Below are 27,816 nucleotides of genomic sequence, written 5' to 3' on the forward strand. Positions count from 1 at the left end.
GATCTCTGTCTGTCAAATAAATAAATAAAATCTTTAAAAAAAAAAAAAAAAGAAATCTCACTTGTGTAATTATCAAAAACAATTTACCTTGATCCGTCATAGTATTCTTTTTAGAAGTCTGCTTTATTGGATACTATAGAGAATCATTAATTAAAGCATTTTTCCCAAGTATGTATCTTAAAATACAAAGAGCAAAAAGTCTACTTGGTACAGAATCAAGGACATACCTTCCTATTCTCAAAAAACCACAGAAGGCAGATTTCAAAGATAATGGCTATTATGGAAACCTACTTTGAGGCTGTTAAAATGAGAGCTCAAAGACAAATTTTCTATTTCATCAGCTCCTCAAATTGAACCTGGCCAGAGTTTACTTCAGTAAAATGGAAATAAAGAAAAAGTAAAACTCACCAAGTGTTTCACTATGGCTAGAATCCAGGTGCAACAAACAGTTTAAAAAAATAAACTATATACAATTAGATGCAGCTTTAAGAATAAATTCTTTAGATTTTTAAAAGTTATATTTTTCTCAACATTTATTTTTTACTCACAAAATAAAGATATACACAGCAACTAGCTTAGAAGGAACAAAGGACAACAGTTAAGAGGTAACTCTCCCTCACCCTCCTCCACTTCCACCTCCAAGAGGGAGAAGACTATGTGTGTGCTTAATCATTTTAGAAAACTTAAAGAGCACAATCTCCAAAAGCTTTACATTAACCTGACCCTTTCACCTACAAGAACAGCCAAGATTTTAAAAAGGATAGATGACACAAGGTCATCATTAAGTCTGCTTTAAACCAATCAAGAAAACTGGTTGCTTGTTTCTTTTGTAGTGACAATCAAAATTCTCCATCTATTACCTTTTTAGTTGTAAAGATTAAATAGCACTTGGGACCAATACAGTCATCATTTACTAAAAATAATTCTGCCTACTCGATTTCCCTTAAGGCAATGAAAAAAAATTTTTTTTAAATTTTAAGGCAATGAAAAATTTATTGCTTAAGTGTGATGCAGACAGAATCTTAGCTTTTCTTATTTGTGGAAAAAATGGACAAATTTCCCTCTCCTTTAAGGTGTCATAAGAAATTAGAAATTAAAAAGGAAAACTGCAAAGCCTAAAATAAAGTCCATCTAGTGCTTTTCCTATAATTCCAAGAGAAAATCATGAAGAAGTCTTCTTAGATTTCGAAGTCTCTGGATGATGACATGGCGGTTCAAGAAAGCTATAGATTTCTCTCATCTCATTCACAGGTTTAATGTTCTAGAAAAATCTTTCCTCCAGGGAAAACTCATGATCAATCACTGAATTATACAATTGCATTTCCATTGGTCTAAATTCAGTTGCTCAGTCTAAAATCATCCTTGAGAAGCAAAATTAATCCTGTTTTTACGGTACCGTAGCAGCTAGACTACTATTCAGAAACATACCCTGACCTTTAGAGTGCCTTCCTAGTGGTCTCTGTAATAGTCCAAAGCAACATACTGTTTATCATAAATGATACATTTTAGTAGATAAATATATTAAAACTAATCAAAACGTCTCTTTAAGAATAAAATAGCCCTTTGGATATCAAATCAGAATCTGAAAGGTAAAAGAATGTACATTATTTTCAAATATACAAACTATGTGCTGAAGTTTAAAAAAAAAAAAAAAAAAGTCCTTTGATTCAAGCCAAAGCTCTATCCATGATGTGGTCATCAGGATGTGCGTGAGGAGATGGGTCCTCCACGTTGCAGGTCACTCCTGCCCGCTTCTACAACAAAGCAACAAAACCCAAAGTAACTTCGCATATTCTAAACTGTAATTACATAAACAGATCCTTTAGAGGCTATAACTCAAGAAACAACAGAAAAATTTAAACAAAACTTACATGTAAAAATGGCAACTCATTTCAGAAAGTCATGAAAAATATACAAGCATCTTCTTCACATATATATTATGAGAGGTTTTCTAGTATTAGTCTAACCAACATTACTCTGATCAGCATGGGGCTATAAAGAAATGACAAGTCTTGGTTGGTGGTATTAGTGTATGTTTTCAAAAGTAAGCCAGAGAGCTGTGACAACGACAATGATGATGGTGTCACCACTGCCCATGAAAACAGCGAGCATTTACTGGATTATGTATGTGACCCAATGAGGACTAGGATATTATTATACTCATTTTACAGATGATTAAGCACAGGCACAGTGAGGTTAATCTATCTTGGAAGAGGAACAGGTACTTAATCTGGACAGACTGTTATTACTAGGAAGAGTAAGACAAAATAATTTAAGCACAAAGGTTTCTTACAGGAACAGAATACTCCTTAAACTCAGAATACTTGAACTCACCTACAGTCAGAGCCAAGAAGGTCAACTGGACAACAGAAGGAGCACTCGCCAGGGAAACACCCTTCGGCAAGTAGTCTACTATTAATAATTTCCATGTTTTATTTCTGGTTGCTCCTAAGACCCCAGCAAATGTTTTCTCAACTTTAAGTGAAGCCATATTTTATTTTGGAAGTACTAATGTCTGCTTAAAAGAACTGATTTCTCCAATTTAACATTTCTCAAATTATATTGGTATGGTGATAAAGTAGAAAGAACATTATCATTTAAAATTACCTGTCAACTTACTGGTTAACAAATACTTGGAAATATTTTTTAAAAGGTGGGGGGGGGCAAAAAAATAGAAACCAAGTGCACATGCACACACACATGCATGGCACACATACGTACTCACATACACACACACGTGCGCGAGCACATGAAAGTATGAGGGGGCCCAGCTTCTTCAGAAGGCATCTAACATTCTGTTGTTCTATAGCCTAGCTTCTTTTTCCACCTTTATTTCTATGCACTACTTCACATGATATCATCTTAGCTGAGAGGAGAGATGCTGATAAACTAATGCACGACAGGTAACAAGAACACAGGAAACATGGGAGACTGCTTTTGAAAGACATTTTGTCAGGATAAGAGTCCTCAGCAGCATTTAATTATCTCAAGGGTGGTCAAGTACAAAAGAAAGGAAATTTAGTTTCTTTTCTGGAGACTGAAGGCAATGGCAAAAACCACACTGGCATGTACTTGAGCTCAATTTGATGGAATCCCTGAGGTGGTTCAAGCCCAGCAGGAGGCCAGGGAGCTAATTAGGAGAATGCCCTTGCCACCTTCCAGGGTTATGAAATGAATGCTCCCCTTCTCTTTCACAATGTGGTCTTTTCCCTCTGATACCAGTTTAAAACCCCAGTTCTAATACTTCTAGCTATCTTTGCCTGACAGCTTAAACATGTCAAATACAAAAGTGATTCAGTTTGAGTGTCACTGATTTGGAAATTATGTGTCCTCTTCCCGTAATGACAAAATTCAAAATTAGAAGCATTAGTTCTTCCCAGCTAAAGTAATATAAAAATTCTAATGGGATTTTCTTTCACTTAGCAAATAATTTGATTACTTTTTTTTTTTTTTTAGAAAATGTAGAATACGGGCGCCTGGGTAGCTCAGTCGTTAAACATCTTCCTTTGGCTCAGATCACAATCCCAGGGTCCTGGGACTGAGCCCCGCATCAGGCTCAGCAGAAAGCTGAGCCCTTTCCCACTGCCTCCCATTTGTATTCCCTCTCTCGCTGTCTCTGTCAAATAAAGAAATAAAATCTTTTTTAAAAAATGCAGACTAGTACAGAGTTTTTTTTTTAACTCAAGATGAAGGGATTTGCCTTGGCAATATCAAAACGTTGATATGTCTTATTCACTAGATTATTAGTCACTAAAATAATTACAATTCACTAAATATTGGGAGAACTGATTAAGCATTTGGGGAAAAGTAGGTTAAATCTTCTCTTCAACCATGTGGATTAAAGATTTAAAGGTAATAAAATACAGAACCACAAATATTAGTAAGATATGGGTTAATATACTTAGATCCTGAGATGAGGAAGGCCTTCCAAGTTAGCATGCTATCAAAGGCAGAATCATGAGACAATATGTTGGACTAGAGAAAAATGAAACATTTCTGTCTACAAAATATATCAACCAAAGGATACCAAAATTGGGGGAGAAATATACAATACATTCGACAAAGACATGAAAAAATTAGTTTCTCCAGAGCAAAACAAGGTAAACATGAAACAGGCTACTCCTAAGGGAATAAAAACAACAAACAATTATGAAAAGGTACTCTCTCGGTAATAATAATAAAAAAGGCAATTCACTCTATTTTATCTCTCAGAATGACAAGAAGCAATCGGATAAGTGGTAGGTATACACATGATTTCAAAGTGCTGAAGTCCACCAAAAGGGTGCAGTTTAAAGAAATTCTAGTGAACTGGAGCTGTGACACTACGTACCACACAGAATCACGCACCTACCACATAAAGAGCTTCACATGTTAAGGGGAAAACAGGTTACCTAACAGCACATATATGATACTCTTCCCATCCTTAAACACAGAAAACATCTGAAAAGGTATTTACCAAAATGTTAAAATGGTATTCACAGGTGTGGGATTATGGGGTTTTTTGTCCTTTATGCTTTTCTGCATTATTTTCCCCACCTGCTAACATCATTTTGTTTTAGAATGTGCAAGGCACTTACCTAGTAAGGCTGTGTTTTCACCTGCATCTTCTTTGAAACTAGCGTCACACGGTGGTGCAGAATCACTAGTGGAAGACGAGGGCAAACTGCTCCCCTCACTTCTGTCATCTTGTAAACTGATACTCAAATTTGCCACCAAAACACTCCCAGGGGTAGGTTCTGGAGCAGACGTCTCGGGCACATCTTCAAGCTCTCCCTTGAGAGAACAAAAGAAAATACCTTGTCTGAATAACACAGTCAAAGCTTGTCTATCATTTCATAATCATTACTCATAATTCCTATAAAGTATTTACTTTTATACACAATATAGGGCAAAAACACTAATGTCTTCTTTATTTAGCAACATCAGAAAATGAATTACTTCTCAATAGGCAGCTTTCCAAGACCTAAACACTGTTCATTTGAAAAACTGCTTTTCCCCTTGATGAAAGGAATGCCACCTTTTAAACTCTAAACCGTTGTCAGACACACTTTCCTTGCTTCCTGAACAGGGGGTGTGAATTAGCCTGGCTGTGGCTGTGATCTTGGATGATTGCCTCAAACTGCCCTACTGTCTTACTGGGCACCAGGGTTTCAGAAGAACACAGTGTCTGACAACAGAGGGCTTCAGACTGCGTTTGATTCACTTTAGAAGAATCCGTTGTGGATTCTATCAGCTCAAGACAGTGTCTATCCGTTGTCAGTGTACCTGCAACTCCCCCATTTGCTGTGTTAAATAAAAAAACAGGGTAAGGAAAGTGACAGCCCAGTCTCAGAGGTTTATCCAGATACCTTTCTGAGTAATGCCAGAGCCAGAGTCATGCTGTGAGAGGAAACCACTTGTGAGGTAACCTGGTAAAGGAGGGGTGGCTGTCTGTTCACATTGAGCCTGAGGCTCACGCCAAGAACATGGTGCTGGTTCCACCTTCCTCCCCAGGCTTCCGGGTGAGGGCACACCATATGGCTCCTCCCGCTGCCGCCCCACCCAGTTCTAGAACAGCCCTCCTCCTGAACCACATAGTAACGCTGCCTCCTTCTCACTGCTAAGTAACTGAACACCCTCAGAACAGACTCCAGACACATCAAACCACAAATCCTACTGAGTAGCCTTAATGTCCAAAATCCCACCCAGCCTACCCCATCTGTTTTCCCAGATAGTTACCAAAATACCCGCCAAACTTAACCACCTGCCAGTCTCAAAGCCAAACATGGTCACACCCTCATCTGCAATATACTGATCTGGCAGGCAAATCCTTTAACACCCAGCTCAGACTCCCCTCTTAAAAAACCACCCTCTTATCTTCCCACTCTACCTGGCAGGGTAATTTCCTTTCTCCGTGCTCCTCGGCACTTCAAACATACCTCCTTTGCAGCGTTGTGCGTGGGTGTATGCCCTGGCCCTCACAGTCCAGAAAGTGAAAGTCCACAACCAGAAGGGCTGCGTCTTACTCATCTTTGTCTCCCCAAGTCAAGGTCCAATCTAGCACCTGAGAGAGCACTCCTTTGATACATGCTGAATGAATGTGCTGAATGAATGAAAACAACGACAAATGGCACATCAAGAAGGTTGTAGCTGCTAACACAAGGACCACCTCTCAAGTCCACATGAAGGACTGATGGCAGCCCTCTCACCACAGCTGTTTCCTTGGGAACAAGAACTAGTTGTCATACGACAGTGTGTCATCACTGTCTACAAAATCCAATGCAGTAGGGGCAAAGGGAGTAAATAAAATGGCACACTCATCAAAAATTGTAAAAACAATTAAGGGCAAGACAAGTTAATTTCTTAGAGTTTGATTTAAAGTTACTACAGGTTTCTGTTCTTCAAAAAAGAAATCACACTTTTAGGACATAGTCAAGCTTTCTGAAATTACTATTCTAATAAAAAAATCAATCCAACCTGATGCAAAATAAATCTTCATTTTTAATGTGTGAAATATATGTATGTATATGTAGCTCCAAAAACAAAACTCATGAGGATTAGTCTCAGTGCTAAGGTTTAGTGAAATACCCTTACAAAAATTTCTAGAAATGAAAAGCAGGTTTAAAACTACTGACCATAAAGAAAATAACTTAAAATGATCTTTAGATCATAAAATATCTTAAAATGATCTACCTAATGAAAGAAAAGAGAAAGGAGAAGAGGAAAAAGGAAAACTTTGGCAAAAAAAAAACATCTGTCGTTCTCCCTGTATTGTACTGTTTAAAATGCTTCAAATTCCAGGAAGGGGGTCCAAGACAAAGGCTCAGTTCACTAAGTCTCAAATTCACTGTTATGCCCCTGCTAAACAGAGCCATCATTATTAAAAACTACAAACAAATGTTTGAAATTCTAGAGGAAAGACAAATTTTCTAGACATCAAAGCAAGACAGTTTGTTTTCAGTAAGAGTTCTTGAATGCTGACCTTCCTCCTTTCCTGTACCTATGGTGGAGGCATTCTGGAACTCATACTTGAGAAATATAATTCACAGGGACGCCTAGCCTAGGTGGCTCAGTTGGTTGAGCACCCTTTAGACTCTTGGGTTTCAGCTTAGGTCATGAGATTGAGCCCTGTGTTGGGCTCTGTGCTCAGTGGGGAGTCTGCTTGAACGTTCTCTCTCTCTCTCTGTCCCTCTCCCCCACTCGTGCATGCATGTGCGCACTCTAAAATAAATACATCTTACCAAAAAAAAAAAAATATGATTCATGGAAAATGACAGTGGTAATCAAGGCAGTTGCTCAACTATCTTTCCAACACCCGCCAAGCTAGAATATGAGAGGACTCCTTGAGGGCTACTGGGGCTATAAGGTGCATGAAATGCTTACCACAGAAAAAACTCCTTGAGGTTTCTAACTCTATTGTAATTATTAAAAAAAACCCTAAAAAAAATATGTTTAGCAATAAGAAAAGTATGTGACATTTAAATTACTTTTTCTAAAGTAATAAGATCATTAGTTCAAAACTATTTGCTATTTAATCAGGAATCTTTTAAGACGTTAAAAGATTTTATGAAAATTCTAAAGACAATAAAAAATAACAATCTAGAAAAATCTGGCTTTTTTCACCTCTATGTCTTCCCCTTTTGGGTGGGACTACTGGTTAAAAGCTTGTACCCTTGAATTAAGCAAACCTGTATCTGAAAATAGATTCCCAAGTACTAGCTGTGTGACCTTCGGTGAGCTACTCGGCTTTTCTAAGCTCAAGTTCCTAATTAGTAAATATAGGGAGAGAAGCAGTACTTACCTCCCAGACTGGCTATGAGGGTATGATGCAATAATGTGTGTAAGGCCCTCAGCACCTGGCTGGCTACTATGAAGAACTCTCTTTCGCTCTGCCCTCATGTCTTCATTTTTGGAGGAAGGTCCTATGACCACCTAAGTACCACAAACCAATGGAACAAATTCCATACAGGACCAATTTCCCCAGTAAGATATGATTTCCAAACCCAGAAATTTGAGACCTGGTGTCGAGAAGTGTTGGCTTCAGTTTCCTCATATGTAAAATATGCATCTTGAGCCAGAAAATGTATGAGGCTCCTTTCATTTCAAAGATTTGTAATTCTTGTTTATATGAAACTGAGGAGTATTTATACCTTCTACAGGGCAGCATAACAATATACTGCACTAAGCAATTACAAATACTTGGGGGAAACATATGACGTATCAGTCTATAATCACAAAAGCAGTAGAGTTCATTAACTTTTTGGGATTTCTTAAATATTCATTTTTAATCAAGAGGAAAATTTCTTCAGGGAACCACAAAGATGTTCGAAGGAGCACTCAGTCCACTCCTCTTGCCTCTGGTCAGTACTGAAACTGAATCACTTAGAAGAATTGGGGCAGAGATTAAATATAAACAAAAATGTAACAAACCCAATATCCCAGGGCTTTGATGACATCAAGTTTACACATTGGACACGTGCGGTGATCCAAAAGCCATGGGTCAATGCATATTCTATGAAAAATATGCCTAAAAAGATTAAGTATGTGTTAATTTTTTAAAATAAATGATTGTATCTTATAAAGGAAATAACACATTCTGCTAACTCATCTTCTCAGTACAAGTTAAACGACTTCATATCAACATTCTATTCACTTACTCTATGTAATTACCTATTCTACTTTCCAAGTTAAACAGAGTCTGGAACTTAACAGGGAAATTTTCCCTTCTTGCCATGAAAATAGCATGGTTATTTTCGCTTCATGCTAGGTTGTATTTTTCTGTGCCTTTGTAACTTACTTAAAAGCTGCTTAGGAATAAATGTGGCATAAATAAACCAACAGCTAACTAATAATAATAAACTGAGAGTATCTTATGTAAGTTCACAAAATGAATCAAATGGAAGTACAGCAACAGATTATCTCTGGGCCTCAGGCTTAAAAAAAAACACTTATTTTCTGTCTCAACATATTTTTGTATATTCCACATTCTTATATAATGATAACTTTTCAGAATTGAAGAAGTAAAAATTGCCTTTGTATTTTCTTTTTACTGACTTGTCTTAGTCAGCTAACTTTGCCTCCTGTATAGTGAATCTGTTTCCCACAGGATGAAGATAAGGAGTCAGGCAGAGTGGGTATAGGACCCATGGCTCCCACACCAGCTGTGTGACGTGACACTGGAATTCTGAACTAGTTGCTTAACCTCTGCACCTCCACTCCAGTTCTCAGCAGCAAATACGTAACATGCTTACAACGGTGCAGGACACAGTAAACACCCAGCAACTGTTCGCTATTCATGCTGTTGTGTGAAGACCTCTTCTTCATACTGAAATCTGCTAATGCAGTTAAAAATAACACTATTTGGGGCGCCTGGGTGGCTCAGTGGGTTAGGCCGCTGCTTTCGGCTCAGGTCATGATCTCAGGGTTCTGGGATCGAGTCCCGCATCGGGCTCTCTGCTCAGCAGGGAGCCTGCTTCCTCCTCACTCTCTCTCTGCCTGCCTCTCTGCCTCCTTGTGATCTCTCTCTGTCAAATAAATAAATAAAATCTTAAAAAAAAAAAATAACACTATTTAATTACGTAACATAGTCTAGCCTAGCTAGTCTTCTGACCTTTCTATCCTCAAACTGAAACTGAAACTGACTAACCCAATGGAATAATCTTAACAAAAATGCACATGTTGGCTTTACTGGGAAATCTGTTAAAGCACAGAAGAAAATTAAGTAAAAACCCTAGATGAGAAGACCATGAAATGTGCGCAAGCAACATGTCTGCTTGTGAGGGTGTAGGACAAAACCCAGCTCAGCCATGAGGACGTATCTGGTGTAACAAAGAAGTGAGCCACAGGCCACTCATTTATGCTGCATTCCACGCATCATTTTAAGTCAGAAAGACTTGCCCTAAACCATCTTAGATGAAAATTCTTTCCTATTTTAATAACTTTCCACAGGAGGGGCGTCTGGGTGGCTCAGTCATTAAGTGTGTCTTTGGCTCAGGTCACCATCCCAGGGTCCTGGGATCAAGCCCCACGTTGGGCTCCCTGCTTGGCAGGAAACCTGCTTTCCCTCTTCTACTCCCATTGCTTGTGTTCCTGCTCTCACTGTCTCTCTCTCTCTCTGTGCCAAATAAATGAATAAAATCTTAAAAAAAAAAAAAAAAAACTTTCCAAAGGATATATTGACAGTAATTCATTAACTACCCACCACACCAACCTCATATAAATGCCTGTAGACAAAAGTTAGCTATCTTTATTCTGGACGATTTTGTTACTCTGATATTCATTTGTTTTCACTATAGAATTACTGAGAATTTAATCTACTATATTTATATATATACTACTTTGTAAACATAAAGGAAACCGTAATTATATATTATTAATTTCTGACCTAATAGGTGGGAAGCATAATTCAAATTAGTCTGACTGAAAACATATTTTTAGATACACTTCTGGTTACAGCCATTTCTTCTAAACAGTTATCAGTTAAAGTATCTGATTATTTAAAAAAAAAAAAAAAAGGAAATCACAACTTCCCATTGCTAAAGCAAAGCCCCTCGTGTACCTAAAGTGAGAAATATTTATTTTGCAGTTACCCCAGAAGAACTAAAAGCCAGGGTGCAAATAACAACAAACTACTATCCTCCTTGACTTTCTGCTAACCATTTCTGGCCCTCCCCCCTGGGGCCTTCACCTGTCATGCTTCAGTTTCCCTGCTCCCACATAATGTACGTTTTGAACGGCTAGATGTATGACAGAATGCTCAGGATTCTAATGAAATCTTGCTTAAGACTAAAAGCCAATCTGTGCAAAGATATATAATGGGTCTGCCTTAGGGCCTGAGGTCTGCTAAGAAATTCTAAAGTAATATAATCCAGAAGCCTAGAAGGCTTGAAGCTTGCTTCCTAAAGGAGGAGCTGATCACAAGATCATGTGACAGCATCAAAAAAGAAACATTAACACTTTTGTCAGAAATCTATCCAGGGGGCGCCTGGGTAGCTCAGTGGGTTAAGCCTCTGCCTTCAGCTCCGGTCATGATCTCAGGGTCCTGGGATTGAGCCCCACGTCGGACTCTCTGCTCTGCAGGGAGCCTGCTTCTCCCTCTCTCTCTGCCTGCCTCTCTGCCTGCTTGTGATCTCTGTCTGTTAAATAAATAAAATCTTTAAAAAAAAAAAAAGAAAAAGAAAGAAATCTATCCAGTAATTTTTAGCATCTCAGGAAAGATAAAAAAAACATACTTGCATGGCAGAATTCTGATAACATCCTTTACTTTAAAATTTTCAATACACACTGCACAATTTTCAGCATCAACATCAATTCCCTATAAAAAGGAAAAGAAAAGAGTTCACTGTATCATTGCTACATGGTCTTGATAAAACTCACAGCATCCTGGGTAAAACAATGACAAACTTAATAATACCAGGGTACAACCAGAAGCTAAACACAATCTCTACTCAGTATTTACTTTTTACCACTATCCAGAGATTTAAGGAATCTGGCTGAAAAGGAAAAAATTTTGTTGTGTACCTAATCAGACATGAACAGTTTTGATACTAGGGTAGTGTTCATGTTTTAAGGGTTGTAGAAATGCAAATACTTACTTTACTGTAATAAAAATTATTTTTCAAATATAAAACTTGTAATGCATCATTTTTTTTTTAAGATTTGTTTATTTATTTGACAGACAGAGATCACAAGTAGGCAGAGGGGCAGGCAGAGAGAGAGGGGGAAGCAGGCTCCCTGCTGAGCAGAGAGCCCGATGCGGGGATCGATACCAGGACCCTGAGATCATGACCTAAGCCAAAGGCAGAGACTTAACCCACTGAGCCACCCAGGTGCCCTCAAATATAAAACTTGTAAAGAGAATATCCAATAAGCTACTTGTTTCTAGAATCATTAAAAACAAAACAGGAGCACTTTCACTAGAATTTGCTAAAGAACATAGTTACAACTTGCAAATGAGAAAACACAAATGGCTAAATATTTGAAAATATTCCCCTCACTAGCAATAAAAGAATTACAGATTAAAATAAATTACTGTTTTTCATCCTTCAAATTAACAAAGGTAAAAGGAAATAAAACTTGCTGGGGAAGTTGTGACAAAATCTCCACTTCTAAGAAGCTATGGGTCATCAACCTTTTTTTAAAAATTTTATTTATTTTTTTAAGACTGTATTTATTTATTTGACAGAAAGAGAGGACAAGCAGGGGGAGTAGCAGAAGAAGAGGGAGAAGCAATCAGCAGGGAACCTGATGCAGGCCTTCATCCCAGGACCCCAGGATCATGACCCAAGCCAAAGGCAGCCACTTAACCGACTGAGTGACCCAGCACCCAGGGTCATCGACCCTTTTGGTAGTGTCAGCCCTGCCCCATTTCCCTGGGTAACTCCCACATTGATCCACCTGGCCTCATCCCATCAAAGCAGGCACAGCCAGAGGGTCATCTAACCCAAGACAGGTCAATGAGACTCTCTTTGATTCTGGGATGGATTCAAGAACTACCAATCAATGTCTGCATGTAGCTCCAATGTTAGCTACCCTGTCCTTATGTAATTATTTTAAAAAATACACTGAGCCATGTACATTACTTGTTCGCAAGCAAGCAGTAAAAACTGATTACTATTATCAGAGACTATATTAGAGTTCTGTAACACTTAAAATTGTATGTTGCCGCTAAAGTAAATATTATCTCTTATCGTATGCCATACAAAATTGATGAAATAATTTTTAAAGTCCCTAATGGTCTGTAAGTGTATACATTATAGTGAATGAGTCCATAAGAAAAGAAAAACTAGAAACCAAACACCTCTCTAGAACTGCACAAGATGTAGATTTAAGAAAACAACATTTTTCTGTACAGACTTAATCAAAATAATCAGAAAATCCATGTGTTGGAACCTGGCTAGCATTGGTCAAAGGAGCATGGGACTCTTGCACTCAGAGTTATAAGTCTGAGCCCCATATGGGGTGCAGAGAATACTTAAATAAAACTTAAAAAAAAAGAAAAGATAAGAAAAATCCACATATGTATCTCACAGACCATTTAGGGATCTTTTTTTTAACCATTATTTTGACAATTTTCAAAAACAGTAGAATCACAGTTTCAAAAATGTTCTGTAAAAAGAAATACTCTGGGGGCTCCTGGGAGGCTCAGTTGGTGAAGCGCCTGCTTTCAGCTCAGGCCATGATCCTGGGGTCCTAGGATTGAGCCCCATGTCTGGCTCCCTGCTCAGTGAGGAGTCTGCTTCTCCTCTGCCTCTAACTCTCCCCCTGCTTGTGCTCTCACTCTCCCTCAGATGAATAATTTTTTTTTTTAAGATTTTATTTATTTATTTATTTGACAGAGAGAGAGAGATAGTGAGAGAGGGAACACAAGCAGCGGGAGTGGGAAAGGAAGAAGCTGGCTCCCGGCCAAGCAGGGAGCCCAGTGCGAAGCTCAATCCTAGGACCCTGGGATCATGACTTGAGCCTAAGGCAGACACTTAACGACTGAGCCATTCAGGCGCCCCTCAAATGAATAAATCTTTAAAAAATCCTAAAAAAAGCAAACGCTCTGAACATGAAGAGGATACTATCAATTTACTTGTGTTCTCAAAGACTTAATTCAGTATATTATACATATAAATCTCTATTCATATTTATAGACTGAGATTTCCTGCTATGGAACAGAAGACATATTCTAAGGGGAACATAAAATTACATGCTTACATCAAGTGACTGGCTATGTGCCATACATGCAGAGTTTGTCACAGGCATTCAGTGGAGACTCTCTCTCCAATGACCCTCAGAGGTCTGTACCTCAAGTGCTAATCTCAAGCCGTAACATGAGAAACTTTGTTTTGTTTCACTTTTTTGTTCACTACATCTGTATGGGAAGAAACCAGTATCCTGCACAAACTGTTAAAATTCAACTGATGGGGCACCTGGGTGGCTCAGTGGGTTAAGCCTCTGCCTTCAGCTCAGGTCGTGATCCCAGGGTCCTGGGATAGAGCCTCACATCAGACTCTCTGCTCAGTGGGGAGCATGCTTCCTTCTCTCTCTCTCTCTCTGCCTGCCTCTCTCTCTCTCTCTCTCACCTACTTGTGATCCCTGTCAAATAAATAACATCTTAAAAAAAAAAATTCAACTGTTTTTTCTATATAAGGCATTAGGGAAAGAATGGAAACCAACAATATAATTCTAAGAGTATCTTAAAAAGAGTATCTTAAACTTTTAAGTATCTAAGATACTTAAAAGAGCATCTTAAAGTACACTTGAAGAATATAATTTAAGAGTATCTTAAAATATTAAAATGATTAATATCAAAATCCAAAGTTTTTTAAAAAATCAAAGATCTATAATTTAATGAGTATTATTTCTGCTTTCAAGTTGGTCCAAAGAAGGGATACATAAAATAAGTGCAGTTATTCTCGTTTTTGAATGGGGAGTGGAGGGTGGAATAGATGAAGTCTCAACAATTTGGTGAAAAGAAGTAAAAATCAAAATAACAGAACGAACCTATACCTAACAAGTCAACTCACTTATCAACATCTCAAGACAAAGAAGACAGACCATTTAAAAAAAGTACTATTACTGCATTAGCAACTGTTTTCCTCTTAAAGAATCGATCCTCTAAGATTCTGAGGTTCTGGATTTAGGATATGTCCCATTCCCAAAATGCTTTAAAACTCTGGTATGATTCTGACCTTTTATGTCCCAGGTGGGCCATGTCAAAATGTTTCGTTTTTCCCAAAAGTAGTTTTAAGTACATCTTCCCTCCCCTTCTCTATAAATCCCAGTTTTTTCCCCCCCTGTATTTAAGGGAACCAGAGAGAATGGACTTATAGCCAATAGCCTCAAATTTAACAAAAATGAATTTAAAGTATCAAAGGTCTATGGTCCAAGGGAACTTGGAAGTTCTTTACCTTCCTTAGAGTCACCTTGGTCTGACCAACAGGTAGAACCTTCTTAAGTGAGGGACATGTCAGTCCTATCCAGTATGGCAGCAGCCAGCCAAGCCCTTTGAGCATTTGGAATGTAGCTAGTGTGACTCAGGAATGAATTTTAAGGTCAATTTTATCCATTTAAAGTAAAATAACTGTATACAACTAGTGGCTACCTTCTCTGGTGCCAAGGAGTTTAGGTGGCTCTTCACATGTGCAACTGAGTACTTCTGTCAACTCTTCTCTACACTGAATACAAGTATGCAAGTTAGTACTAACTCAAACTAGTCAAAACCCCACATGTTCAATGTGCATTTAATAGACTGGAAAGTTTTAGTTAGACATATAAACAGATACATACTTTATTCTAAAAGAAACAAAAAACCCCATGAAAATGTTACCTTTTCTCCATGCTTTACAGTATGAAGTGGAAGCTGGCCAATGATTTTCTTAGCTTCTTTCCTATGGCTCTTAGATAGGAAAAATATTATTATCACTAAAAATTTTAAGTCATTATTTTAAAAAATTCACCTAAACTTACAGAAAAAAATCTTAAAAAAAAAAAAGTTAAATTGACTATAATGAAAAAAACAAAAATTACCATTTACATCTTAATGTATAAAACAGCCACATATAACTTAGGGGTGTTTGATCAAGACTTTATTTTCAATTCCATGCCTGAAGAAGAAACCAATGCCTATGTGTAAACATTGGCAATAGAGTAGGAAGCTGAGGATGGGAAGAGGGGTCCCACTGATTCATCTACTAATATCTGTCCCTAAAAAAGAAAGAAGTTTTCACCAAGTCAGCATGTACAAGATGACCAGAAAGGACTACCTACAAAGCCAAAAAGAGTGGCTTTTCAAGACAATACGTAAGTGTGAAATTCAAAGGCCTATCTGTGGAAGCCTCTGTCTCTTCAAGTGCCCTCTTCTTTGCTGTGACAGAGACACTATCTCTCTGCAGATAAATGGCTTCAAAAGTTGCCCCACAGCAGAAGCCAGGAAGCCCCTCCCATCTTCAGGCCCAGGGTTCTCCTTGTTTTAAACACAGAACCACATCTACTCTACCTCAGGCCTATTTATTATTCCTTTATATCTGAAAAAGAGAAAGAGGGTATTCAGAGGAACAAAACATGCAAAAATGACCCCATTTAAAGATATTTCCCACAGAACAGAAAATTTAATACAGTCTAATTAAAAATTATTTTTAAAAAGTTATATTAATTAAATAGTACGAGTGAAAACCCAAAACCCCAAAACCCCACAAAACTCTAATATAGTTGCAGGGAATATTTAAGAAATATTTATGAACTATCTTTTAAAAAGCAAAGTTAAAAAGAATTACCCATAATTACCTGACTTCCAAACTGTGAGCCAGTATATAGGAAACGCTGTATATAGTAAAATATCAGCCAGGCTAATGAGATAATCATCATGGTGATGAAGGCGATGGCCACAAATACCACAGACTGACCACTGATGAACTCCTGTACATGACGGGTGCCAACCCCTATGGTCATTTTCACTGCAATGCCTTTCTGCACCAGATCCAAAATTTCTCTTCCTTTTGGGTAGCTCACCATAATGACCACTATATTTCCAGTTCCTGTGGGGAAGAACAAAAAAAAGTCAATATGAAGAACAAAAATGAGATACAGAGAAAGTAAGAGAAAAATACGAGAATAGTACAGCTTGTCTATATGTAATATCTAAAAACTTACAAAAAATATTTAATTTTCAAGAAAAACATAAGTTACCAAAACTGGCCCCAAAACAGAAAACAGACTGACTGTATTAGAAAAATAACAGTTCTCTAATAACTATTCCCCCCGCAAGGGTAAGAGCCCCACTCAATTCCACGGTGAATTCTACCACCAAAACTTGAACACTGATGGTACTAAAATTATTCCACAGTAGATTATAAAGTTAAAAAAGAAGTTTAAAAAATTATTTCTAGAAAATAAAGCTAAACATGGGAATAAACCAAAGAACCAGACTAATTTCACTTATGAATATTAATACATAATACCTAGGGACGCCTGGGTGGCATCTGCCACCCAGGTCATGATCCTGGGGTCCCGGGATCAAGCCCAGCATGAGGCTCCCCACTCAGCGGGAAGTCTGCTTCTCCCTCCCACGTTCTCTCTCTCTCAAATAAATAAAATCTTAAAAAAAACCTCATAATACCTAAAGTATGCTTATTAATCAGAGGGAGGCAATCTGAGAATTTCTTCTATGATCACTATTATTTAACACTAGTCTGAAGGAATGAGCAGACATAATATAAAAAAATTAGGAAAGGGGTAAAACAGTTTATACAAATCTATCCATAAATTAATATAATAACCATAAATTATCAATTGAATTCTTTAAACTTTAAAAATGCTGTTTCTGAAGTTCACTAGGGGAAAATAATCACAAATGATCAGGAAAACTTTTTAAAAGTAAAACCTGAACTAACCTTTACAATTAAAGAAATTAAAACAGTGTGGTAGTAGCTAAGGAAGACAACCAGAAAAAAGGGGTAGAATCGAAGTCCAGAAATTAGACCCAAATACAAAAAAAATCTTAGTATATGATAAAACTGTAATCTTAAATCAATGGGATACAGGATAATTTTTTAAAAATAGTATGGGGATAATTGGGTCTTATCTGAGGGAAAATAAAAAAGCTGTATCCCTTTCTCACAATTAATGGCAAAATAAGTTCCAAGTAAATCAAAGATTTAAATATATAAAAGAGAGGAAATTAAAAAATGAAAAATTTCCACATGACTGAAAAAGAGCAAAATCAAGGAATCAAGAGCAAAAAAGCAAATGGCCAAAGTGGGGGTGGCGAACACATTAATATAACAAATACAGAAAACAATTTCCTGTAAGAGAAAGAGCAACAGAAAAACAAAGGAAATGAAATCAGTTTCCAGAAAAGACAAAAAGTCTTTTTTTACGTATCAGCTTTAGTTAGATAAGAATTCACATGGCATAAAACTCACCCTTTTAAAGTATACAATTCACCGTTTTTTAGTATACTCATAAAGGTTCTGTGACTATCACCACAATCTAATTCAATTAACATTTTCATTGCCCCAAAAAGAAAACCTGTACACCTCTGTGGTCATTCCCCAACAAATAGATTTTAAACTCATGAAAAGTCATGGTACAAATGAAAACATTAAAAAGATCTTCAACTTATGTGCATTGCATCCTGAAAACCTATCCTAAGTTGAAAATATCCTAAGTAGAAAATGCACTTAATATTGAACATCACAGCTTAACCTAGCCTACCTTAAAATGCTCATAACACTTGTAAGTCTACTGTTGGGCAAAATCCTCTAACACCATGCCTACAGGAAAGTGCTAGCTCAAGTAATTTTCTGAATATAGTACCAAAAGTAAAAAAATTAAATGGTGATCTGGGTAGAGAATGGTTGTTGACCTTTGTGATCATGTCGCAGATTGGGAACTGGGGCTGCCGCTACAACCCAGCATCATGAGAGAGTCCTGTAGGACATATCACTAGCTCTGGAAAGGATCCAAATTCAAAATTTGAAGTATGGTTTCCACTAAATGTGTACTGCTTTTGTACCACCATAAAGTCAAAAAATTCCAAGTCAAACCACAATAAGTCAGGGACCATCTGTACCTATATGACTGGCAAAGGTCAAATAGTTTTGATCCTCCATAATGGCAAGAATGAGCACAAATCTGCATTCTTGCCCACTGCAGGGGGAGTTTAGTATTACAGTCTTGCATGGAGGGCAATGGCTATCAAAAAAATTTTATTTATTTTTCCCAAGAAATTTAATGCACAGCAATTCCATGTCCAAGAACTTATGCACAAATACACTTGCATGTGTATACAGGAGCTATCTGTAAAGATATCTGTTGTCAAATTTATCTTCTTTAAGTTTTTGCCATCACAATCTAAACATCCATCAATAGGAAAAGGGTTACATACACTATATAGTATGTGTACACAGATTGAGGCAGCGACTCCATTAGAATGAACAGTAGGCAAGACTACTGAGGGGAAAGCGCAACATGTCAAGCTATGTGGATGAAAGATCTGCATGTCACATCAATTTGGACTGCCTCTGAAAGGCGACCCAGAGCCTAGGGACCCTGACTGCATCTGGGGAGAGGAGCTGGACACAAAAATTCTGTACGATGTGCACATATTATCTACTCAAAAACTAATTTTAAAAATACACATAAAGGGGTGCCTGGGTGGCTCAGTCGGTTAAGCGCCTGTCTTCAGCTCAGGTTATGATCCTGGGGTCCTGGGATCAAGGCCCACGTCAGGCTCCTCACTGAGCAGGGAGCCCCCGCTTCTCCCTCTCCCTCTACCTGCTGCTGTGTTCTCTCTCAAATAAATAAAATCTTTAAAAAATAATAAATAAAAATAAAATACACATAAAGAATGTTCCCTGGCATCACTTCAAAACTGTGTTTTAACAATTTTATTGCAGAGAGAAACATTAACCTGCAGCAAATCCACTGTGGCCCCCTGCCATCAGGATTTAGTTACTGAAACACCAGAAGGGCACCCTTCTAAGGTGGCTCCTGCCTGGAAGCCAGTCCTTTGTGTCACTTAGCAAAAACTGTACTTGTCTCCCTACTCACGCAGTCTGCCATGTCATCAACTGGCGAGACACTATAAGGAGGAAGGCATTTCCTGCCTTCAGGAAAACAAACATCTAGAAGCTAAGAAACACAAGCACAGAAACAATTATTAGGATAATTATACCACTTACAATTACATGCCACTTTATAAGCTGAAAGCCTTTTCTCATAAATCTCTTTTTGTGGAAAACTTCAAGCACATACTCAAGTAGAAAGAACGGTTTAATGAACCCCATGTGTTGGTCTCAGTTAAAAAGTTATACGCAGAAAATAAATGTTTCCATGCCACAGTCACAGCTACATAAAACTTCGGTACTGACATAATGTTCTTTGTGTTAAACGGGGAAAACCAACTTCGGAGCACTTTCACATTTACATCTCACTTGAAGCAGAGAAGCCAAATTACCATTTTACAAATGAGGGCTCAGAAATTGGGAAAGCTGCTGAATGTCATATACCCAGTTCTAGGGGCTGAAAACCCAGTACCCATGCATTATCTCTGTCCTGCCTCCTAATGTGGGACCCAATCTTCAGAACCACACAGACTCGGTCCAGATCTGTCATCCACTGTCTGAGTCTGGAGAAACTACCCTCTGAGAGTATTTCTTCAGCTATATAATGAGAATGAGAATTTTTCTATTTTGGACTATTTCTTATTTACTAAGAAAGTGGGATACAAAGTGCTGCAGAAATGAAGTGATAATTTTGTCTTAGGTGGAGAGAATGCTTTCCCTAGGAAGCACACTTGAGCTACATGTTGAAGGACAGGAAAAGTTTACCAAGCAAACAAAGGGAGGCTTTTTAGGCTGTGAAATCATCATAAAGACATATTTGGGATAGTGAGGTCCAATCTGGTTAGTGACTAAAATACAGTTGTCCCCCTTATCACAAAGGATACATCCCAAGACCTCCAGGAACTGCCTGAAATTGCAAATAGCAACGGATGCTATATATATGCTGTTTTTTCCTATACATACCTATGATAAAATTTAACTTATAAATTAGGTACAATAAGAGATTAACAACTAATAATAAAGTAGGGCAATTGTACAACATGCTGCAAAAAGAGTCATGAATGTGGTCTCTCAAAATACTTTGTACTATACTCACCCTTCTTGTGACAATGTGAGATGATAAAATGCCCATGTGATCAGATGAATTGAGGTGAATGACGTAGACATTATGACCTAACGTTAGGTTACTACTAACCTTCTGACTCTAAGTCGGAAGAAAGGTCTACTTCCTGACCGAGGCTGACCTTGGGTAACTGAAACCATGATAAGGGGGGTGACTACTGTATATGTAAAGGTATCTTGTTTATCTCTTTATCCCCAGTGCCTTACCTAGAACCTGAAGTGTTCCATAAATATTTGTTGAATAAATGAATGAATAAATGAGAGGTAGAAGAGAATTGAGACTAGAGAGGTTCTTGAACACCAAAATTTTCAAAGGAAGGGGCAACTGACACAGTGATTGTCAGAGGGATCCACTGAACTGAAAACACTTGCAATATTAACTTGAAATTTTTCACCTAGGAAACTAAAACAGTTCGCTGATTTAAAAGAAATCATAAAAAAAAATACTGTGTCTAGGATGACAGCTAAACCATTTGCTATACTAATTACAGCAGCAAGATTGCTTCTTTAACTTCTTTAAATTAATAAAATGCAGGATGAAGACTCACTGATATTCTAGAACATCTTTTAAGGATGAACTGGAGATACGGCAGCTGAGTAAAAATGCACTAGCTTGGGGTCACCATGTGCATGACTGGAAGGGATACCAAGTACAGGCACCTCACCTGGCCCTGCCCTTACTTCATCATGCATTGCCACCTCCCCCGGCCAATCCTGTAGAACCTCAGGTACACATGAGAGCAAATCACAGCTTATTTCCCAACTACACAGCTGAGTTTCTTCAAAGGACATACAGATATGCAAAGACTTGGGAGAGGAGAAAAAGTTCTTAGGACTTTTCTTCCCTAGTCCTTAACACTGTTACCAGTCATGCTTCTGTAAAAATGGTCATCTTGTGCAATCCCTTTCCCTCCCCCAAAGAATCTATACCTCTCACCATTAGACAGGAAAACTCGAAGGCAGTTTATTTTTGTCTTACTTAGCACAATGTCTGTGTACAGAGTACAGGGTCATAAACCTACTTGTCAAATAATAAATACCAAATATAGTACTCTTTAGCAAGCCAAACTGTCTGTAATATAAAACTCTTCCGTGCCAGAAATAAAACTGCATATATTTCTGTTTCCTTTCAGATGTCAGTGTTTCTCTTCCCACTTGCTCAAAAACAAAGAAGTAAGAAATCCTGTCTTGGTCAATAGGTTCAAAATTCTAGAGGTTACATGTAAGTCTAGTGTACCATTTCTCTCCTCCCAGAGGAAACTATTTAGATTTCAGCATTCTTTGAAGGGAGTGGGAACTACTGAAATATTTAAAGTGGTGGATTAGATTTCTGCTCTAGAAAACTAATTCAGGCAGCAAGAAATACATGTTAAGAGTCCCGGCAAAAGAATCCCATTAAATTTCAGGTTTTCTTTCTTTCTCATAAATTCCATGCCCTCTCCACCTTCTGCCCCCAAACCTGGAAAAACTGTGGTCAAATCTTCAAGATTCAGCACAAACCCAACACAGGGCTTCTCAGCACCACCCACCCCTTTGTGCCTGCAATGCATCAGTTCCTTTTAGATACAGCTCTAGTAGGTGTATAAAACACCTACTAGAATTTCTTTATAGGTTTCTCTCCCTCACTAGACAAGTACTACCTGTTCTTATTTCTTAGTTTTTGTAGCCAAGTATCATGCAGTGGTGACCCATAGAAGAGTTTCTGTATGCATGAATCTATCTGAAAAATTGGCTGTATTCTAGTTGAAATGCCCCAATACAGAGAATATTAATAGAAATGGTACACCCAATATGAATGCAAATGTCTCTGAGATCTGAAGCTATTATGCGAAACAGAAATGTTTTTATGGTTGACTAGGGAGTGTTGGGAGGGCACAAAAAACAAATGTTTAATTCTTTTCTTGGAAATTTAAATTATGTTTTGGATAATTTGACTTGCTCAAAAATATTTTGTATTTGTTGAATATACAACTCTTTGCAGGGTTCCTAAATGCATTACTTTATCTCAGGGCTTCAGTCTCTTGCAATGCTATTCCCACCACCAAGAATGCCTATAGACCAATCCCCCCCCTTTCACACTCAGACACACCCTCTCCACCAACATATCCTTCAAAACTCGATCTTTCTGGGAACCATCTTAGTTAAACCTACCTTCTACGTGTGGTTGTGAGGTGCCATTTCTGTTTTCCTACAGCACCAAAATACATAATTAAAATCCACATTTTTAGATCATTTTGAGTACAGCACATCATCATCATGTTAATACACGTCAAAAATTTATTATTCATAAACTATTTATCATGCCCTGCAAATGCAAAATGCACATCTTCTATAACACTAGGGACTTCTACATTTTTGTCATTTTTCTCCACCCAACTCCGGCCCCTTCTTCAAACATAGCTCTAAGCCTTGCCAGTAGTTGGCACTCAGTAAACAGCTATTAACAGAATGAATAAAGTTAACATACACAGAGTGAATGAATGAATCTATGCTTAAAAGGACATGCCAAGATTTCAGCTAAAGGATCATCCTATTTGTTAACCAACAATAATCAAACTAAGTAAGGCCAAGGCTCTAAAAAACTTTTATTTTTTTCAAGTTTCTTTTCCTTTCTTTTTTTAAAAAGATTTTATTTATTTGTCAGAGACAGAGAGTGCACACAAGCGAGGGAGTGGCAGGGCAGAGGGAGAAGCAGGCTCCCTGCTCAGGAGCAGGGACTCTATCCCAGAACTCGGATCATGACCTGAGCTGAAGGCAGACATTTAACCAACTGAGCCACCCAGGGATCCCTAAGAACTTTTGTTTTAATGATTTGACTTGTATCAATTTTTACTCATCTTAGTCAAACTAACTTCTAGTCATCCCTGCAGTATGTGTTTTAGATGCCCTTCCTTTATGCTTCCTAAGCGACCATGTGTGTTAATTCCATCAATATTCAAACCATATTGTCTGGAAAGTTGTTTATCACTCCCACCAGGTCAGAAACTCCTCAAAGGCAGGCATGTGTCATGTACTTCTATACCTGAGCAAGCACAATACTTAGCCCAAAGTGGCTACTCATTATTCTGTCTGCTAAAGTAAAGAAAATTAACTAAGATTAATTAACAGTCCTTATAGTTGTTCTCACAGATTATCTTAAAATCATGATTTTTAGAAACACAATAAAACACTGATTTATACCCAAAGTATCTTGTACTGGATTTAGTACAGCCAAGCAACAGGCTTAAGAAAAACTGCAGAAATTCTCCCTGAGATTTGGGAAAAGACTCATGATTCAATTTTACAAGCAGCCATCTCTTATCTGTTTTGCAGAACACGAGTGCTACACAGGAACATCAAAACCACTGAAATCTGTGGTCTTTCCTGCCGCCAGCCACATTCTGACAAAATCCAAGAAACCTAACTTGAGCTACATTCAAGGTTCTATGTAACATTTCAAATTCAAGTATGTCAAAGCCAGTTTGTCTTCTGACTTAATTCATTCCAATTCTTAATGCTATTTCATTGTCAAAAAGTCATGATACATCTGTACCTTTTTTCCCAGTTGGGCCAAGTTCTGTGAAGGTCATACCTTTCCATTCCTATAGTCACTGCTACAGTATTGGCCCTTATACAGTTGACCCTTGAACAACACAGGTTTGAAATGTGTGGGTTAAATTATGCAAGGATTTTCCCCCCAATACAGTACAGTATAGTAAATGTATTTTCTCTTTGATTTTAATATAACATTTCCTTCTCTCTAGCTTATAAGAATCTAGCTTATATTATATTTCCTTCTCTCTAACTTATATTATTATGTGCAATACATAATAACATATAAAACGTGTTTACTGTTTATGTTATTGGTAAAATGCCCAGTCAACAGGAGGCTATCAGTGGTTAAGTTTTGGGGGAGTCAAAAGTTATACAGAAAATCTTTTCCACTGCACAGGGGGTTGGTACCTCTAAGCCTTGTGTTGTTCAAGAGTCAATTTTATTTCTCCGTGGATCAGCCCAATGGACTAGCGTCTCTGCAGGTTTTTCTCTGTTTAAACTGCTGGTCACAATGCTACCAAATTAATCTCCCTTTAAGTCAGTGGTTCAAAACATTGGATGACTCTGTCATCAGTAACCGCCTCCCCCCCTTGGTATTATCTGGACACATTTTTGGTTGTCACAATTGGGTAAGTACTGTTGCAATCTAGTAGGCAGAGACCAGGGATGCTAAACATCCCATTAATGCACAGAACAGCCAGCCCCTCCCACAACAAAGAATGATCTGGCAATGCATACTCTTCCCCCTCCCCTTACCATGGACCAGTTTTCTCATCCAAAGAATGGGGTTAAAGCACCTGTGTTAAAAGGCTGTCAGGAGGATTAAGGGAACCACTGCATGGAGAGCATTGAGCACACTCCCTACACACTGGGGAACTTCCACACATTAAAAAAAAATTGCTAAAGCTGTTACTTTTATCTCTTTTCTCAAACAGAATGATTCTCAGGGTAAAAAGACTAGAATGGACGTTGATAACAGAAGAGAAACTCACGAGGATTTAAAATAAACATCAACGAGGTGTTTTTTGGGGCCTGGCTAAATTATGTCAAATAACATAAGCAAGGTGGCTGACCCATGATTAGAGCAAGTGCTAGTACCCTGGAAAAATGCTAACATCATTATCAAAAAATGCAGTAAACAGATTTAGGAAATTGTAGTCCCTGCGCCAGCCATTCAAAAGAAAAGGTCCAAATAAAGATGTAGACTCAGAAGAGACTGCAAGGACCCAGACTCAGACAATCCTGACACACTAACCTCTTTTCTTTGACAGAACTACTAAAATTGGGGGCACCTGGGTGGCTTGATCAGTTAAGCATCTGCTTCCAGCTCGGATCACGGTCACAGGGTGCTGGGCATTAACCCTGCATTGGGCTCCCTGCTCTTCAGAGATTCTGCTTCTCCCTCTCTCTCAGCCTGCTTGTGCTCTTTCTGTCTCTTTTGGTCAAATAAATAAATAAAATCTTAAAAAAAAAAAAAGAACTACTAAAATTGGGAAAACATCATCAATAGGATGTATCAGGAATGGTCTCTGAAATCTGACAGGGCTTTTCATGGTAGTTTTATGGAAACACGGCTTGGGTACAAAGACAATTTGGTAGACTTGTAATCACTGGAATAGCTGCACCAAAGGTGGCACCTCACCCAATCCCACCACACAGGCCTCTGCTCCTACTTCCTCTTCCAAAACCACTTCCTTCTGTTGCAACTGAGAATTTCCCTCTACTAAGGCCAACCCCTCCGAAGTATCCTAGACATGGCCTTCTTAAGAGTGGACTCTTGGGGTTACTTCTCCTCACTGCTGGATCTCTACCACATCACTACCATCCAATTTCAATATGCCCTACCATCATCCACCCTAACCCCCCCTTGTCCCATAGTTTCTGCACACTTCTCAGCACATCTTGAGCTGTGCTTGAAAGAACTGAATTCTCTCAATTCTTGAAAGAATTGTTCTAACATTCTCCATTTTCTCACCTCTCAACTGATTTCTATTCCCATCGCAGCTAAAACAGACCAAATCCAAAGTCTCTTTTCTGTCACCAGAGTTAAGTTCGAACTTGCTTTTGAGAAGTCAAAGCAGAATGAAAAACAAAAGTACAGGAAATAGGATGTCTGACTTGCAGCAGCAACGTTTAAAAAAGACTTTAATCACAATAAATTCAGAATGAGTCATGATCTTAAAAATCGTAACAGAAAAATGTTCACTCTGCTGGGTTCAGGTCCCATAGCACTCCGATTTCAGTTCTGAGGAGGACATCTTGCAAAATTAGATTCTCAAATTGTCACCAGGGCTTGAAGACGCAACCTGTTGCCCTGGAGAATAGGTGTGTGGGAATCGTCTCCTGGCAAAGAGCAAGACCTTTTCCTGAATGAACACAACCTGGAAAATTTCATCTAAACTCAAGACTCGAGGGCTAGCAGTAGGGCCGGTTATTACAACCTTACATGTAGAAAGTGAGAAAGCATATCCGCACTTAAATCCAGCTTTTCTGACTCAGAAGTTCAGAATACACACACGTTTTATGAAAGTGGAGAAACCAGAGCCCGACCAAACCACCACTTGACATTGGTGAAGGGACTGCCAGACCTTGGGAGTGAGCTAGGAGCGAGCTTCAATTCCTACCTCACTTGACTTTGTGAAAACGATGAATGGAAAGGGACCCACGATTGAGCAATCATGAGAATTTCCACCACAATCCTCTTCGGGTGGGTGTTTATTTCTTTCGTTCTCCCCTACACCTGAAGGGCCTCCAGAGGGCACCCCCCCTGCACCTGAAGGGCCCAAGGCGAAGATCTAATCAGGCCCGCCTAAGGCCCCAAAAAGCCCCGGGGGTGTCACGGCGCGCCCATCGAGCTTCCCTCCCAGTTCCTGACCTCCAGAAGCCATCAGAGTCGCGCCCCAAGCCCCTTCGCGGCGTCCCCCTGGGAATCAAGGCCGAGGTCGAGAGGGCTGCCGCCCTTGACTAAGCTACAGAGGCGCCCCCCCCCCGCCGCCTCCCCGCGTCCCCCGGCCTCCGCTCACCCGCGTGGGACATGGGCGTGGTGAGGTTCCCGTGGCCCTCCCCGTTGTAGAGGACCACGGCCGAGGCGTTCCTCCGCGCCGCCACCAGCACCTTGTCCTTGAAGGTGCAGCCCCCACGCGCCACCAGGGCCACCCAGGGCGCGTCCCCCTGGCCGCCGGGCGCTGGCACGAGGAAGCGAGTGTCTGGCGCGCAGCCCTCGGGGTCGCGGTCCGCCGCGCGCGGGACGCCCACCAGGCCCTGCGCGCCCTCCTTGGGCGAGCTGTCGCCGAAGCGGCCGCTCTCCGAGACGCTCCACACGGTGCGGTTCGTGTGCGGGTCCACGTACTCCGTGCTCACCACGGCCGAGTACCACTCGAGCGCCCGGCCCCTGGCCCCGGGCACGTTCAGAGCCAGCGCCAGCAGCGCCAGCGCGCCGCGGGCCCCGACGCCAGCCTCGGGTCGCCGCCGACACGCCATGGCCCCCCCGCCGGCCAGACGAGGAGGAGGCCGGGGCTGGAACCGCGCGCGCGCGAGGCCTCCGAAGGGAGTTAAGAACCAGGCGCTTGCCGCCGAGCGGGATAAGAGCCAGGCGGGTCGGCGGGCGGGGCTGCGGCGCACGCGCACC

General features: G+C 39.4%; 1 protein-coding gene across 2 annotated transcripts; it reads right to left on the reverse strand.

The window, feature by feature from the left end:
- Positions 1-515: 515 nt before the first annotated feature.
- RNF149 (ring finger protein 149) lies at positions 516-27,816 on the reverse strand. 2 transcript variants are annotated; one of them, XM_059406283.1, is made up of 7 exons: positions 27,212-27,814; positions 16,252-16,502; positions 15,296-15,364; positions 11,211-11,293; positions 8,410-8,506; positions 4,578-4,773; positions 516-1,754 (listed from the first exon to the last, which is right to left on the reverse strand). In XM_059406283.1, exons 1-7 carry the CDS (start codon positions 27,666-27,668, stop codon positions 1,699-1,701), a joined length of 1,209 nt encoding a protein of 402 aa, XP_059262266.1. In that variant the 5' UTR covers positions 27,669-27,814; the 3' UTR covers positions 516-1,698. The 2 variants fall into 2 exon arrangements, with proteins under 2 accessions (XP_059262266.1, XP_059262267.1); XM_059406284.1 differs by lacking the exons at positions 8,410-8,506; positions 11,211-11,293 and having other exon boundaries at positions 27,212-27,816.

This window comes from Mustela nigripes, chromosome 7 (assembly GCF_022355385.1).
Source record: "Mustela nigripes isolate SB6536 chromosome 7, MUSNIG.SB6536, whole genome shotgun sequence".
In the NCBI taxonomy this organism is placed as follows: Eukaryota; Metazoa; Chordata; class Mammalia; order Carnivora; family Mustelidae; genus Mustela; species Mustela nigripes.

Excerpts from the sequence above, each read along its gene's own strand:
- RNF149 (XM_059406283.1), bottom strand. The coding sequence starts at position 27,668 with ATGGCGTGTCGGCGGCGACCCGAGGCTGGCGTCGGGGCCCGCGGCGCG. Across the intron at positions 11,294-15,295 it reads CTGTAAAGCATGGAGAAAAG|GGAATTGATGTTGATGCTGA; the intron begins GTAACATTTTCA and ends TCCTTTTTATAG. Across the intron at positions 1,755-4,577 it reads TGAAAACACAGCCTTACTAG|AAGCGGGCAGGAGTGACCTG; the intron begins GTAAGTGCCTTG and ends GCTTTGTTGTAG.